Here is a 12142-nt window from a genome sequence, read left to right on the forward strand (position 1 = left end):
TTAAAAAAAAAAAATGTATTCACCTCCCATTCGGCACTGGCCTCAGTATCCCTGTTTGTGGAAACAAAAATCAGAGGCACTTACCAACACCCATCTGGGAGCAGGTTGTGGGGGTCACAGAAGGTAACAACCTAGGAAAAGGCAAGCGATGAGGGAAGGAATTGAAATAGTTTAGTCCTGGGGTTTGTTTATTTTTCAGAACCAGTGCTTTTCTTTTTACTATGACTCTTCTTCCCATCCCGAATTAGTCCTCAAAGGCCCTTCTAGCATAAGGATCACAGAAAAATTGCCCCTTGCCCACCTACCTAACCGACACTCCTCGCCCACCCATCCACCACCAGCTTGCTGAAGCCGCCACGCAGCTGGCTGGAATAGCAAAGGCAGAGGGCCCCTCCCGGGAGGGGGAAGCGAGAAGGGTGGCGTCTCCAAGAGATTTAACCTCCTACCCTCGGTTCCACACGCCACCCCCTCCCTCCAAAGACTGGGACAGCGCCTCCATTTTTGTTTTGGGGCGGAAGGGCAGGGGCTCTTGCATGGAAGGGGGTCAGAGGAAACGGTGATTATCACCTGTACGGGAGAAGCGGGTGCTGTCCTCCCTCCTACCCTTTCTCTCGGTCTGCACCCCCTCTGCAAACTCCCCCCCCAACCTTCTCGGGGTCTCCCCCCCCCCTTGTTGCTAGGGCCCAGACCGTCATCCCAGCAACAGCCTCAGTCATGTGACCGGCAATGGCGGCGCTGACGAGAGGTAGGTGAGCCCGGCGCCCCCCACACCCACCGCGCGCCCCCCGGACCCCGCTCGCACCCCCCGCGCGCCTTCCCTGCCCCCCCCTGAGCCCCCTCCTCTGCCTCCTCACCCGCGCGCGGCGCCAGGGGCCCCCTCCACGCCTGGCGGATCCTCTTCCTATCACCCTCCAGCCTTGGCCTCCATTTGGGGGTTCTGGGGACTGCGATCGGGCCGACATGCACCCCCACCCAGTGCTGGGGCTCTGGGGGCTCCGGCGAGAGGGGGACGTGGGGGTTGGTTCTGGGTCTTGCAGGAGGTCATGGGGGGAGGGGTGGGGCTGCCTCAGTTGATGCCCCCAGGGACCCTCGCCCCTCCCGGCTGCCCCTGTCTGGCCTCTGTCTGGAGGGAGGGACTGGCCCTGTGTCCGGCCTGGGTTGCCCCAGAGGAATCGGAGACCCAGCATAAGCTGTGGCCCCGCCTCCCTTTTCTGTGCCAGCAGGACTTGGAGCTAAGGACATCTAGGTCCTGGGTTCCCTCTGATGGCGAGGGGGGTGTTCCACCTTGGACAGACTGAAGGAGCTGAGGTTCTAGGATTTCAATTTCACTTTCTGAACCTGGAGGTGCAAATGGCTTTGAGGGGACTATGATGGAGGCACAAACAGAGCCGCTCCCCTTTGGATCAGTCTAGGAATTGAGGTCACACTAATGGCCCCTCTTTCTATTTGAGCTACATGTGGAGGTGTTGTAGGTACACCTCTGTAGCTGAACATGGTTAAGACTCAGGGGAAACAGCAGGCTCCTCCAGCTGAGCCCCTGCTATTCCCCACCCCTCCCTAAATGCAGACTGGGTTGCTGACAGGCTTATGCTCTAGTGCTGGGTTTAAAAGGTGACAGTAAGAACTTTGTTATTGCAGGGGTTCTTGCCACTTTGTTTGCATTCCAAACGGACTTCTCCTCAAAGAAGTCTCCCTAGCGATAGGGGCTGAATTACTTGGGAATATGGGGCACGGTAAGGAGTTGGGAGCCTAGGAAATCTTCTTATCCATGTGATCTGAGGGAGGTGGCAGGAAAGTCCTCCATCTGTGTGGGCTTTCACCCTTCCTGACTTCTCTTATCTGTGCCCTAGGCTTTCTCCATAGCCTCAGAGCTGGAGGAGAAAAGAGGAAAGTTAGCATTGTTGAAGTTCCATCTTTAGCAACCTGGGGAGAGGCTGGGGAATGGATTCTGCAGGAAAGAAGGAGAAGAAATGGAAGAGGAGCTTCTGATTTGTTTCTGGGCTGCCGGTGGAGTGACATTGGTCATCATAACCCTTTACTGTCCCCCTTCCCCCTAGACCTGGTCAGCTGAGTGTGGAAAAAGAGGAATTTCTGCTGCTTTCATCGTCCATGGGCTTTCCAGGTATGTGCCTCCCTTGGGAACTTCAGCTTTCACCTGTAAATTGGTTTCCTCCATTCCATGTGCCAAGTAATCCCATCCCCAGTAACTTATACCCCGGTTCCCAGTCTTCTGTTACATGGGCTGCTGGGTTGGGGCACGTGGGAAGGGGGTAGGGGGCTTCTCACTTTCCCTCCTTTTCCTTTCCACCTACCAGGTCACACAACCTACAAGTAGGGAGCAGGGACAGAGAGAGAGAGCCTGCATGCCAATTCTAAGCTCTTCAGGATCAAAGTGAGCAAAAAGGAGGGTCAAAAAGTCTCCCTCCCCTTTAAAGAACCCAGTTTTCACCCAGAGGGAGGAGGGCTAGATGATTTCTGTGATCTTGGGAGGAGTGTAAAGAGAACCAAGACTGATGCTTGGCTCAGATGATGATAATAATAAAGTTATTAAAACTTGTTTTGCTCTTCAGTGGGTGCTGGGGGTTTGAAAGATAGGAGGAGACAGAAAATGAACTTGGGGGAGGAGTTGGGGTTGGCCTTTGAGACAGTAGAGGTAATATAGGGTTGGAAAGGAACCTGAAGTAGGAGGCACTGACTTTGTCAAATAGGGACCCCCCACCCTGAGTCCCTTTCACCCTGGGGGCAGTGTCGTTCGTCCTGTCCAGAATGGCAGCCTGTGGAGGCACCTGCAAGAACAAGGTGACTGTCTCTAAGCCTGTGTGGGACTTCCTGAGCAAGGAGACCCCAGCCCGGCTGGCCCGGCTTCGGGAGGAGCACCGTGTGTCCATCCTCATAGACGGCGAGACTTCTGACATCTATGTCCTCCAGCTTTCCCCACAGGGCCCTCCCCCTGCTCCTCCTAATGGGCTCTACCTGGCCCGGAAGGCTCTCAAGGGGCTGCTGAAAGAGGCCGAGAAAGAGCTGAAGAAAGCTCAGAGGCAGGGAGAGCTTATGGGCTGCCTAGCTTTGGGGGGTGGTGGGGAACACCCTGAGCTGCACCGCCCAGGGCCTCCCCCTCCCCCTCTGCGAGCAGCCCCACTCCTGCCCCCAGGGGCTCGGGGGCTTCCCCCGCCTCCTCCTCCCCTACCCCCTCCTCTTCCTCCCCGCCTTCGGGAGGAGACAGAAGAGCAGGAGAGCACCTGCCCCATCTGTCTGGGGGAGATTCAGAATGCCAAGACATTGGAGAAGTGCCGGCACTCATTCTGTGAGGGCTGCATCACCCGAGCCCTGCAGGTGAAAAAGGCCTGTCCCATGTGTGGCCGCTTCTATGGGCAGCTGGTGGGCAACCAGCCCCAGAATGGGCGGATGCTGGTCTCTAAGGACGCCACACTCCTGCTGCCAAGCTATGAGAAGTACGGCACCATCGTCATCCAGTACGTCTTCCCGCCCGGTGTCCAGGGGGTAAGAAGACCTATGGCCTGCCTTTGCCCTTTGGTTTAGCCCAAGCTCCTTTGGTGTGCCCCAAGCATGTTCTCTGGCCTAGGAAAACTGGGTGAGGGGGAGTGTGTTCATTAGATGTGATGTAGTCTTGCTGTCTCCCAGCATGCCTTCCCACTCAGTGCCCTGGAGCTGGGAGGTCCCCCTTGAGGCCCAGCTTTTCCATTCCACGACTCCAAGGCACACATGAAAATCAGGTATGGGAGAAAGGAATTGAATACCGTTTCCTTGATGACCTTGGACGTCATCAACTATTCCTGGCAGAGGTGAATTCCGTGGAGATGGTGGCTCACGTGTAGGCAGGCACAGCCCGAAGGGATCTGACCCTCCTCACAGAGCAAGAGCGTTACTTTGTTCCAGATTGACAAGGGAGGAAAATCTTGATGACAGTGGAAGGTTAAAACAGGAGTGGTCAAGAGCCTATGGGTGTTTTCCTGCTTGACCAAGAGTGATTGCCGGTCCTGGTTGGCAGAGGGATGAGGAAGCTCTGAAGAGGAGTAATGGGAAAATGGAACAGGTTAGGCAGGCAAAGAAGCACTGGGAGTGTTTTCAGGTGGGAGAAGGGAAGGCTGCAAGATAGATTATTGTCAGTCTTCACGTTTCTGCTGAGCTGTCTGGTGAGTAAGGACCAGCTACTTTCCATCACTTTTGGGAATCCGTTCATTGCCGAATTGAGACTTGAGGGATTGAGGCCGCAGAAAGAACCTCTTTAACAGTAAGGGTTTTGTCCAAAGACAGGCTTCTGCTGCCCAAACCTGTCAAGGAAGTCTCTCCTTCCTTGAAAAGCTGTCAGCCTGTTGCTGCCCTGCCAGCATTAGCTGGGGGTGGCCCCAGACAGACAGCTGGCCAGGATGACCCTCTGTTGGCATCATGGGCCTTCAGATGCCCAGCTGCTCATTGTCCACTTTGCTTCCCCTTCCTCCCAGGCTGAACACCCGAACCCAGGAGTTCGGTATCCTGGCACCACACGGGTGGCCTACCTCCCGGACTGCCCTGAGGGCAACAAGGTGCTGACCCTGTTCCGCAAGGCATTTGACCAGCGTCTCACCTTCACTATTGGCACGTCCATGACCACAGGGAGACCGAATGTCATCACCTGGAACGACATCCACCACAAGACCAGCTGCACAGGGGGACCCCAGCTGTGCGACCCTCCTTCGTTTTCTTTTCCTTGGCTCCTCCCCTTCTCTCCATTTCCAGTGAGGGAAACACATCGGGCCCCTTCTCTCTGGGAACCTCCCAACTGGAGAGGACCACCCCCAAACTATTCAACCATCTTTTCCGTCCCAGTTTCTCTACATTAAACCTGGTCCAATATGCCCAGCTTCACCTATGAAAATAAGCAGAAGTGGGCTAAGTTATCTCAGATTTGGATATCCTTAGGGGAGACGGGAAGGGGCTGGAATGGGGCACCCAGAATGAAGGTGAGCATGAGGCTAATACAAGGAAGCTAAAACAGCTAATCCTGACCTTCATTTCTCTTTGCTCCCAGGTTTGGGTACCCGGACCCCACGTACCTGACCCGGGTGCAAGAAGAGCTGAGAGCCAAGGGTATCACAGATGACTGAAGGACGTCCCCTTTGCCAGGCCCTTGCCTTTCTCCATAGGACCCAGCGGAAGCCTCTGTTCTCCTCTCTCCCTCTGCCCCCCACACCACACAAATAGGGGACCAGTCTGACTGGGGAAGGAGTTCAGAGAGGGAGGGGGCAATCCCTTCCCCTGTCCCCCACAGGCCAAGTGCTTCAGTGCAGTGCGAGAGCCACTCCCTTCTGGCAAAAGGCTCTGCTCCCCTCCTCCCTGTGTACATACTCCCCATCTCCCTACCCCCTCCATTGCCCTTGGCTTTTTCTGGTATGTGCTGTGCTCCAGTGACTAAGCTGAGAAAGGACCTGGGTGGGGAGGGAGGGTCTCTTGAGCCCCCTGCCCCCACAAACTTCTCCACTGCTGAACTTAGGTGTGGGGGAGGGGGAATGGGGCTGGTGTGAGCCCCCAAGGAGCCGGCCTTGTGTGTTCTTAGAAATAATCCCCCTTCTACCTTAACCTTGTCTTTTCTCTCCTGTGTCTCCGTCTCTGTCAGTCTGTCTCCCGCTCTTCTCTGCCCCCTATAAGGAGCCTCTTTACCCTGTTCTGGAATCGCCGCCAGACTGTAGCTTTTAATTTAATAAAAATAAAGTAAAATATGCAACTCTCCATGCCACACCCGTTCAGTTCTGTGGACCCGGGTGGGGGTGGGGTGGGGAGCGGAACCTGCTGAGAAGGGGAAGGGGGTGGTGGTCGGGGGGAAATCCCTGTGTATCTCCCCAGTCTCTCTGTCTCCAGAGAGCTTGGGGAGAAGGTATTTAGTGGGCTCCTGACGCTTCCATGTCTGAATCGGGATTTAGAGGGGTTTGTTTGTTGTTGAACTTTGGTTGCAGAGAAAGGAACAACCCTACCCCTTTGAGAAGTTTGGCTGGGATGGGAGTAGGGGCGGAGCCGGGCAGGGGGCGGATTCGGCAGCAGCAACTCCCCGGACGCACGCAGGCCTTGAGCCCCCCAGCTTCCGTGCCCCCTCAGCCCTGAAACTTGGAGCAGGGTAGGGGTCCAGCATGAAGCCCCCGGACCGCCCCGCCCCTGGCCGCACTGACCGGATACTGGGGGTCATGGGGGGCATGCTGCGCGCATGCGCCCTACCTGGGCAGGCGGGGGTAAGAAAGGGGGACCACGGTGGGGTCGGGTATCTTTAGGCGGTTTCAGGAGGTCTGCACCCCACAAATGAATTTACCTGCAAACAGGAATTCTGCAGGGCAGAAATCTGCAGGAATCTAAGAGTTCCAAAAGAGGGCCATAGCCCTGGTCTGGGTGAACCGCTCCCTCCAACCCAGCCTCGGCGACCGTTTTACAACAATGTGGATTTGACAGAAGGAAGAAGGGAAAGCGGGAGGTCAAGTCTGGGCGTGGAGGGCGGTTTCCTTACTACCAATCTTACTACCTTACTACCACACAGCCCCCGAAGAGAAGCCACCTAGGGCCAGGAGGGACCGAGCCACAGTCTGACTGTACCGAGGGGCATCAGAAAGGGGAGCGCGAACGTGAGGTTCCCGCCTGGGCTCCGCTGCCCGGTAAGAAGCTGGGGGTGGGTGGGGCACAGTTTGCGGTCCTGCGCAAAGTGGCGAATTCAAATAATGCTGCGCTTATTAGCATAAAGGTTCGCATCTAATCTGCATGAGACCCATTTAATTGCCAAGACCTCCAGGCTTCTCGCCCTCTAGTCCGCTGTATGTCCCCCACATCAGCTGGTCCCGAGCCCCCGCAGGCGGAGTGTCCCCACGCCCCACCCCTGGCTCGTCGCCAGCCCAGGCTCCAGGACTTCGCCTTAATTGGTGATTAGCCTCAGCTGGAGTCCTAGGGCCTGGAGGAAAGAAGGGTCTGGCGAGAGGGCGGCACCTGGGCGGTGTTCCCCACAGAGCTCCCCATTCACTCATCCCCGAAGTTGGGGAGGGGGCTTGTCTACCCCTGCGCGGCTTGGGACAGTCCCAACACCCAGGACGTCTTCGCACAGATCCAGGCCCATCCGTCCGCTCCCTTCTCCACCGCAGAGGCTGAGGGGCGACCTGGGCAGACCCCGCCGCCCGGCTTAACCCCCACCCAGCGCACCGCAGTCGGGAGCCCGAGAGGCAGGAGGGAGGGGAACCCGAGGCGGGGGAGCCGAGGCTGGAGTGGAGAGGCGGAGGCTGTGGGGACGTGGAGTGGGAACGTGGTGGTGCCTGGGGGAGGGGGATTGGGGCTGGAGCGCGGCACTGGCTGGGGCTGGAGCGGGGAACGGGAGGGAGAGGGCGGAGCTGGGCCGCAGAGGCCCCTCCCCGCGGCGGCACCGCGGCCGGGCCTGTTATTCGGCTCGCCGTTCGGCCCGGACCCGCGCAGCGCCAGTGACTCGGGGAGTCGGCCCCCGCCTTCTCCCTGCCCGGGCCTAGAACCATCCCAAACCCGAGAGGCCGGAGACAGAGCTGGAGAGGCTGCCGCATCCCGGCCCAGCTTCCCCCACCATCCCTCCCCTCCCCGCTGGACATCTGGACCCTGGGCCACGCACCGACTGGGTTCCGGAAACACTCCCCGCCCAGCTCCGCCGCTCGGCCTCGCGCTGCCCGTTCTGCAGAGCCCCCAGCCCTCCTCCAGACCAGACTTCCGCCTACCCCTGGACTCCCCCTCCCTGTTCCCTCCCTCCCCCCCTCCCCCAGCCTGGAGCGGGGTAGGAGGGAGGGGGGGTGCGCGCCCGGCGCCGTCCCCGCCCCGCCCCCCGTGATTCCCCCTGCATGGCCGGCCCGGGTGGGGGGTGCGGGGGGGGCCCGGGCGCCATGCGGGGGGGGCACAAGGGGGGTCGCTGTGCCTGTCCCCATGTGATCCGAAAAGTGCTGGCAAAATGCGGCTGCTGCTTCGCCCGGGGGGGGACGTGGTGAGTTCGAGGAGGTCGCAACGGCCCAGTGTTGAGTTGGGGCGGGGGGCGGGCCGAGGGTTCAGGACTTCGGATTGCGCTGACCCTAGGGATTTAGAGGCTGGAGACCTGAACCTGTGTTTTCCAGGAAAGTGACTTAATAGATCTCCAAGATCCCGTCTGCCTCCAAATTTTTATCAGTTCAAGTTAAGGAAATCGGGGAAGGGGCAGGAGACTCTGCTCTCTGTTTTGTAGTCAACTGGGTATGAGAAAAACCCATCCACAATCCCCTTGGGCCTAGAACTGCATCTTCCTTAAATCCTTTTGCTGAGAATCTACTTCAGATCTGAAAAGGGCCAGAGGAATGGAGGAATGAGGATGGGGGGTCTAGCAGGGGCTTTATGACAAAGCACAGCTCCTCTGTTCCTGAGCCCAGGGCAGATAGCCCTCACGAGCTCTCCTCACTTGCCCCCTCTATTGGGTTTGTGCATGTGTTGGGGAGATGGGCTGCAGAAGTCTTTTCTTTTTATAGTGATTACTGCAACTGGTGGAGGAGGAGTCTGGGGGTGGCTGATGGGCTTTTAGCTGCCCCCCCCCCACCTTCTCAGGGAATGGTCTGTGCCCATTGGAAGGGGGCAGATTGTAGGAGAGCAGATGGCCACCCTCAGCTTCCAGTGTCTGCCCAGATGGCTGCCCCCCCATATCTATGCCATGCTCGGGATATGGGGGAATGGAGGTTTCCAGGCCTTGGGAGCTCAGGTGTTTACTGTCCTTCCTTCCAAGGGTGCCTAGGTGAAATTTTCTAGCCCTGCCAACTCAAATGAGGATGGCAAGAGAGTGGGCCCTGGGGAAGAGGGGCTCAGCATCATGAAGAGGAGCCTCTGGGAGCTCCCTAGGGGCCCTGCATCTGGAGCTAGAGTAATATCTATGGCCCCTTTTCTCCCCCCACTCCCCATTAGAATCCTATTCCATTGCTGGCAGTGAGGGGAGTATCTCAGCTTCAGCTGCTTCGGGTCTGGCTGCCCTCTCTGGCCCCAGCTCTGGCCTCAGCTCTGGCCCCTGTTCCCCGGGCCCCCCAGGGCCAGTCAGTGGCCTGAGAAGATGGTTGGGTCATTCCAAACATTGTCTCAGTGTGGAAACTGAGGCAGACGGTGGCCAGGCTGGACCATATGAGGTGAGCAGGGAGCACCACAGAAGCATGTATGACATCCATGAAGGACACTGGGAGAGAGGGCAGGTTGGGGGCCACTGGTCATTGGGGAGAGGTAGCTACTGTCCATGACCTCTGACACTTGACCTCTGGCTCCCAGAACTGGATGCTGGAACCAGCTCTAGCCACTGGAGAGGAGCTGCCAGAACTGACCCTGCTGACCACATTGTTGGAGGGCCCTGGAGATAAGACACAGGTATGAAGAAATGGATCTGCACAGCTCCCCAAAAGGCATCCATTTGCTTACTCTAGGATGTTCTTTCCTTCCAGCCACCTGAGGAGGAGACCCTATCACAGGCCCCTGAGAGTGAGGAGGAACAGAAGAAGAAGGCTCTGGAAAGGAGTATGTAAGTGTCCCCACACTCTCCCTCCCTTTTGCTCCCCCCCCCCCCCCCAGTTGTGCAACTTCCAGAGAACTGTCCCTCACATTTTAGATTTGATACTTGGAATTTCCTCTGAGGTTGGTTGTGGTAATGAAGGAGCTTCTAGTCCAGTAGGGAGGAAGTGGCTAAATCAACCATGTGCACTACTGCTCTCTTCCCAGGTATGTCTTGAGTGAACTGGTAGAGACAGAGAAAATGTATGTGGACGACTTGGGGCAGATTGTGGAGGTAGGTCCCTTTTCTCTTCTCAGCTCTAGCCCAGCCCTTTCCCTCTGCCCAAGGCTAATTTTAGGGGATGCCTTGATACTCCTCTGCCCCACCTTCCCACCACCCCCCTACATCCCAGACTTCTGGTGGGGGAGGGGTTTTTCCTACCAGGGCTGGCCCCTGACGCTCCCGCTCTCACCCCAACCTTCCTACAGGGTTACATGGCCACCATGGCCGCTCAGGGGGTCCCAGAGAGTCTTCGAGGCCGTGACAGGATTGTGTTTGGGAACATCCAGCAAATCTATGAGTGGCATCGAGAGTGAGTGGTGGATTCCTGAGAGTGAGGGGGAAGGGCATAGATGTTTAGTAGTCTCTGTATCCCACCCATGGGCCCACTGTTGCCTGAGGAACGTTTGGAGTGGCTTAATGGCACAGCTAGGGTAGACAGCTCTAAGTTGAGTGGGGTGGGGGTATTTGACCAGCCTTTTCCCTGCCAACCCTTCCAGCTATTTCCTGCAGGAGCTGCAGCGGTGTTTGAAGGATCCTGATTGGCTGGCTCAGCTATTCATCAAACACGTGAGGCTTAAGAGGGTGGGGCCCTGGAGGGGAGGGGCTTGGGAGTGGGTCACAGCTCTCTGGAGAGGGGCTTTCTCTCCGCACCCATCCTGCTCTCCTTAAACTTTACCCCTGTTAGGAGCGCAGGCTGCATATGTACGTGGTGTACTGCCAGAATAAGCCCAAGTCCGAGCACGTGGTGTCAGAGTTTGGGGACAGCTACTTTGAGGTCAGTGGCCGAGGCACCTTGGGGAAAGGGGAACAGAATCATCAGGCTTTCCAGGCTACATAACCACCCAGTCCCTGTCCCCAGGAACTCCGGCAGCAGCTAGGGCACCGCCTGCAGCTCAATGACCTCCTCATCAAACCAGTGCAGAGGATCATGAAATACCAGCTGTTGCTCAAGGTCAGGACCACCTGTTCCCTGGGGGTACCTCTGGTTGGGACAGCCCTTTTCTCGTTCATCTCTTCAGAGTTCCTAAGGTGCCCCCCATACTTCCTGGGCATCCTCACCTGTGCTTTCAAGGGGAGGATGTGAGAGTTTCTGAGGGTGTCCTCAAGACCTCCCTGAGCATTTCTTTTCTACATCTTAGGATTTTCTCAAATATTACAGTAGAGCTGGGATGGATACTGAAGAGCTGGAGGTGAGGACTCCCAGATCTTCCTGGATACTTTTTTTTATCCTTCCAGGATCTTACTGTTTTAGTCTCCTGGGTTCTCCCAGCTCCTTGGGTGGTTTGAGCTGTCTGGCTTTTACGGGGAGGCTGGTTGAGAGGTGAAACATGGTCTGAAGAGGCCTCTTCCTTGACAATGACAATGCTTCTCTCTTCACCTGCGACCCAGCAAGCTGTGGAGGTCATGTGCTTTGTACCCAAGCGCTGCAATGACATGATGACCCTGGGGAGACTTCGGGGGTTTGAGGTATGGGGATAGAACAGGAAACTGGAGGCCCAATGCTCTTCTGCCCCAGTCTGAGTACTTGGGACGTCCTAATGGGGAATTGTCCTCCCCTGGGACTGAGCCCATGGTTGGTTGGGAGTGTCAGGGGAAGGAGGGAGGAACAGAGAGTGTCCCTTTTCTCTTCTCACTTTTTTCTCAAAGCCACCGTCCTTTGGTTCTAGGGGAAACTGACTGCTCAGGGGAAGCTCTTGGGCCAGGACACATTCTGGGTCACAGAGCCTGAGGCTGGCGGCCTGCTCTCCTCCCGGGGTCGAGAGAGACGTGTCTTCCTCTTTGAGCAAATCATCATCTTCAGCGAGGCCCTGGGAGGAGGAGTACGAGGTGGAACGCAGGCTGGATATGTGTACAAGAGCAGCATCAAGGTGGGGAGGAGGCGACAAGGGAGGGGTCTGCCTGGGATAGGGTGAGGCCTCTGAGAGAATGTCTGGTTCTTGGATTTGTTGGAAGGGGCAGGAACCGGAGAGGGCCTAAAGAATTTGGGGGCTGTCTCCTATTTGCCAATCCAGGTGAGCTGCCTGGGACTGGAGGGGAACCTCCAAGGTGACCCTTGCCGCTTTGCACTGACCTCCAGAGGGCCAGAGGGTGGGATCCAGCGCTATGTCCTACAGACTGCAGATCCTGCGGTCAGTCAGGCCTGGATCAAGCAAGTGGCTCAGATCCTGGAAAGCCAGCGGAACTTTCTCAATGGTGAAGCTCTCACCCTCCCTCCCCCACATGTTCCTTCGGCCCTTTGACCTCCTGAATCCCTCCCTCACTGCCTAGTCTCCAATCCCTGCCCTCTGACCCCAGCTTCTCTTCATCTCCCCAGCAATTTATACTGGCTGACAGTTCATGGGAGGAGGGCAAAGTGGGAGGGTGGTCTGGGCAGAGCTCTTAGGGAAA

The 12142-nt window shown here is 57.2% G+C and overlaps 2 protein-coding genes across 5 annotated transcripts; both read left to right on the forward strand.

Moving 5' to 3' along the window:
* The first annotated feature begins 527 nt into the window (after positions 1-527).
* On the forward strand, positions 528-5726 carry LOC125917739 (probable E3 ubiquitin-protein ligase DTX3). Of its 4 annotated transcripts, none has more exons than XM_049623856.1 (6): positions 533-745; positions 2058-2122; positions 2316-2392; positions 2766-3501; positions 4464-4681; positions 5030-5726. In XM_049623856.1, exons 3-6 carry the CDS (start codon positions 2364-2366, stop codon positions 5103-5105), a joined length of 1059 nt encoding a protein of 352 aa, XP_049479813.1. In that variant the 5' UTR covers positions 533-745; positions 2058-2122; positions 2316-2363; the 3' UTR covers positions 5106-5726. The 4 variants fall into 4 exon arrangements, with proteins under 4 accessions (XP_049479811.1, XP_049479813.1, XP_049479814.1 ...); XM_049623857.1 differs by having other exon boundaries at positions 534-745; positions 2747-3501; XM_049623854.1 differs by having other exon boundaries at positions 528-745; positions 4464-5726.
* A 312-nt stretch (positions 5727-6038) lies between these two features.
* On the forward strand, positions 6039-12038 carry LOC125917741 (rho guanine nucleotide exchange factor 25-like). Its single transcript, XM_049623858.1, has 14 exons — positions 6039-6221; positions 6521-6635; positions 8905-9119; positions 9256-9351; positions 9426-9502; positions 9700-9766; positions 9961-10064; positions 10252-10321; positions 10440-10529; positions 10614-10706; positions 10894-10944; positions 11144-11221; positions 11422-11622; positions 11767-12038. Exons 1-14 carry the CDS (start codon positions 6123-6125, stop codon positions 11992-11994), a joined length of 1584 nt encoding a protein of 527 aa, XP_049479815.1. The 5' UTR covers positions 6039-6122; the 3' UTR covers positions 11995-12038.
* Positions 12039-12142: the final 104 nt, after the last annotated feature.

The sequence above is a fragment of the Panthera uncia genome, unplaced genomic scaffold, assembly GCF_023721935.1.
Source record: "Panthera uncia isolate 11264 unplaced genomic scaffold, Puncia_PCG_1.0 HiC_scaffold_2342, whole genome shotgun sequence".
Taxonomy (NCBI): domain Eukaryota; kingdom Metazoa; phylum Chordata; class Mammalia; order Carnivora; family Felidae; genus Panthera; species Panthera uncia.

Coding starts and splice junctions, on each gene's coding strand:
- LOC125917741 (XM_049623858.1), top strand. CDS start 6,123: ATGAAGCCCCCGGACCGCCCCGCCCCTGGCCGCACTGACCGGATACTG. Junction 6,636..8,904: donor CGCCTGGGCTCCGCTGCCCG/GTAAGAAGCTGG, acceptor ACTCCCCATTAG/AATCCTATTCCATTGCTGGC. Junction 9,767..9,960: donor ACTTGGGGCAGATTGTGGAG/GTAGGTCCCTTT, acceptor ACCTTCCTACAG/GGTTACATGGCCACCATGGC.
- LOC125917739 (XM_049623854.1), top strand. CDS start 2,364: ATGCCAATTCTAAGCTCTTCAGGATCAAA. Junction 2,393..2,765: donor CTAAGCTCTTCAGGATCAAA/GTGAGCAAAAAG, acceptor CGTCCTGTCCAG/AATGGCAGCCTGTGGAGGCA. Junction 3,502..4,463: donor TCCCGCCCGGTGTCCAGGGG/GTAAGAAGACCT, acceptor CCTTCCTCCCAG/GCTGAACACCCGAACCCAGG.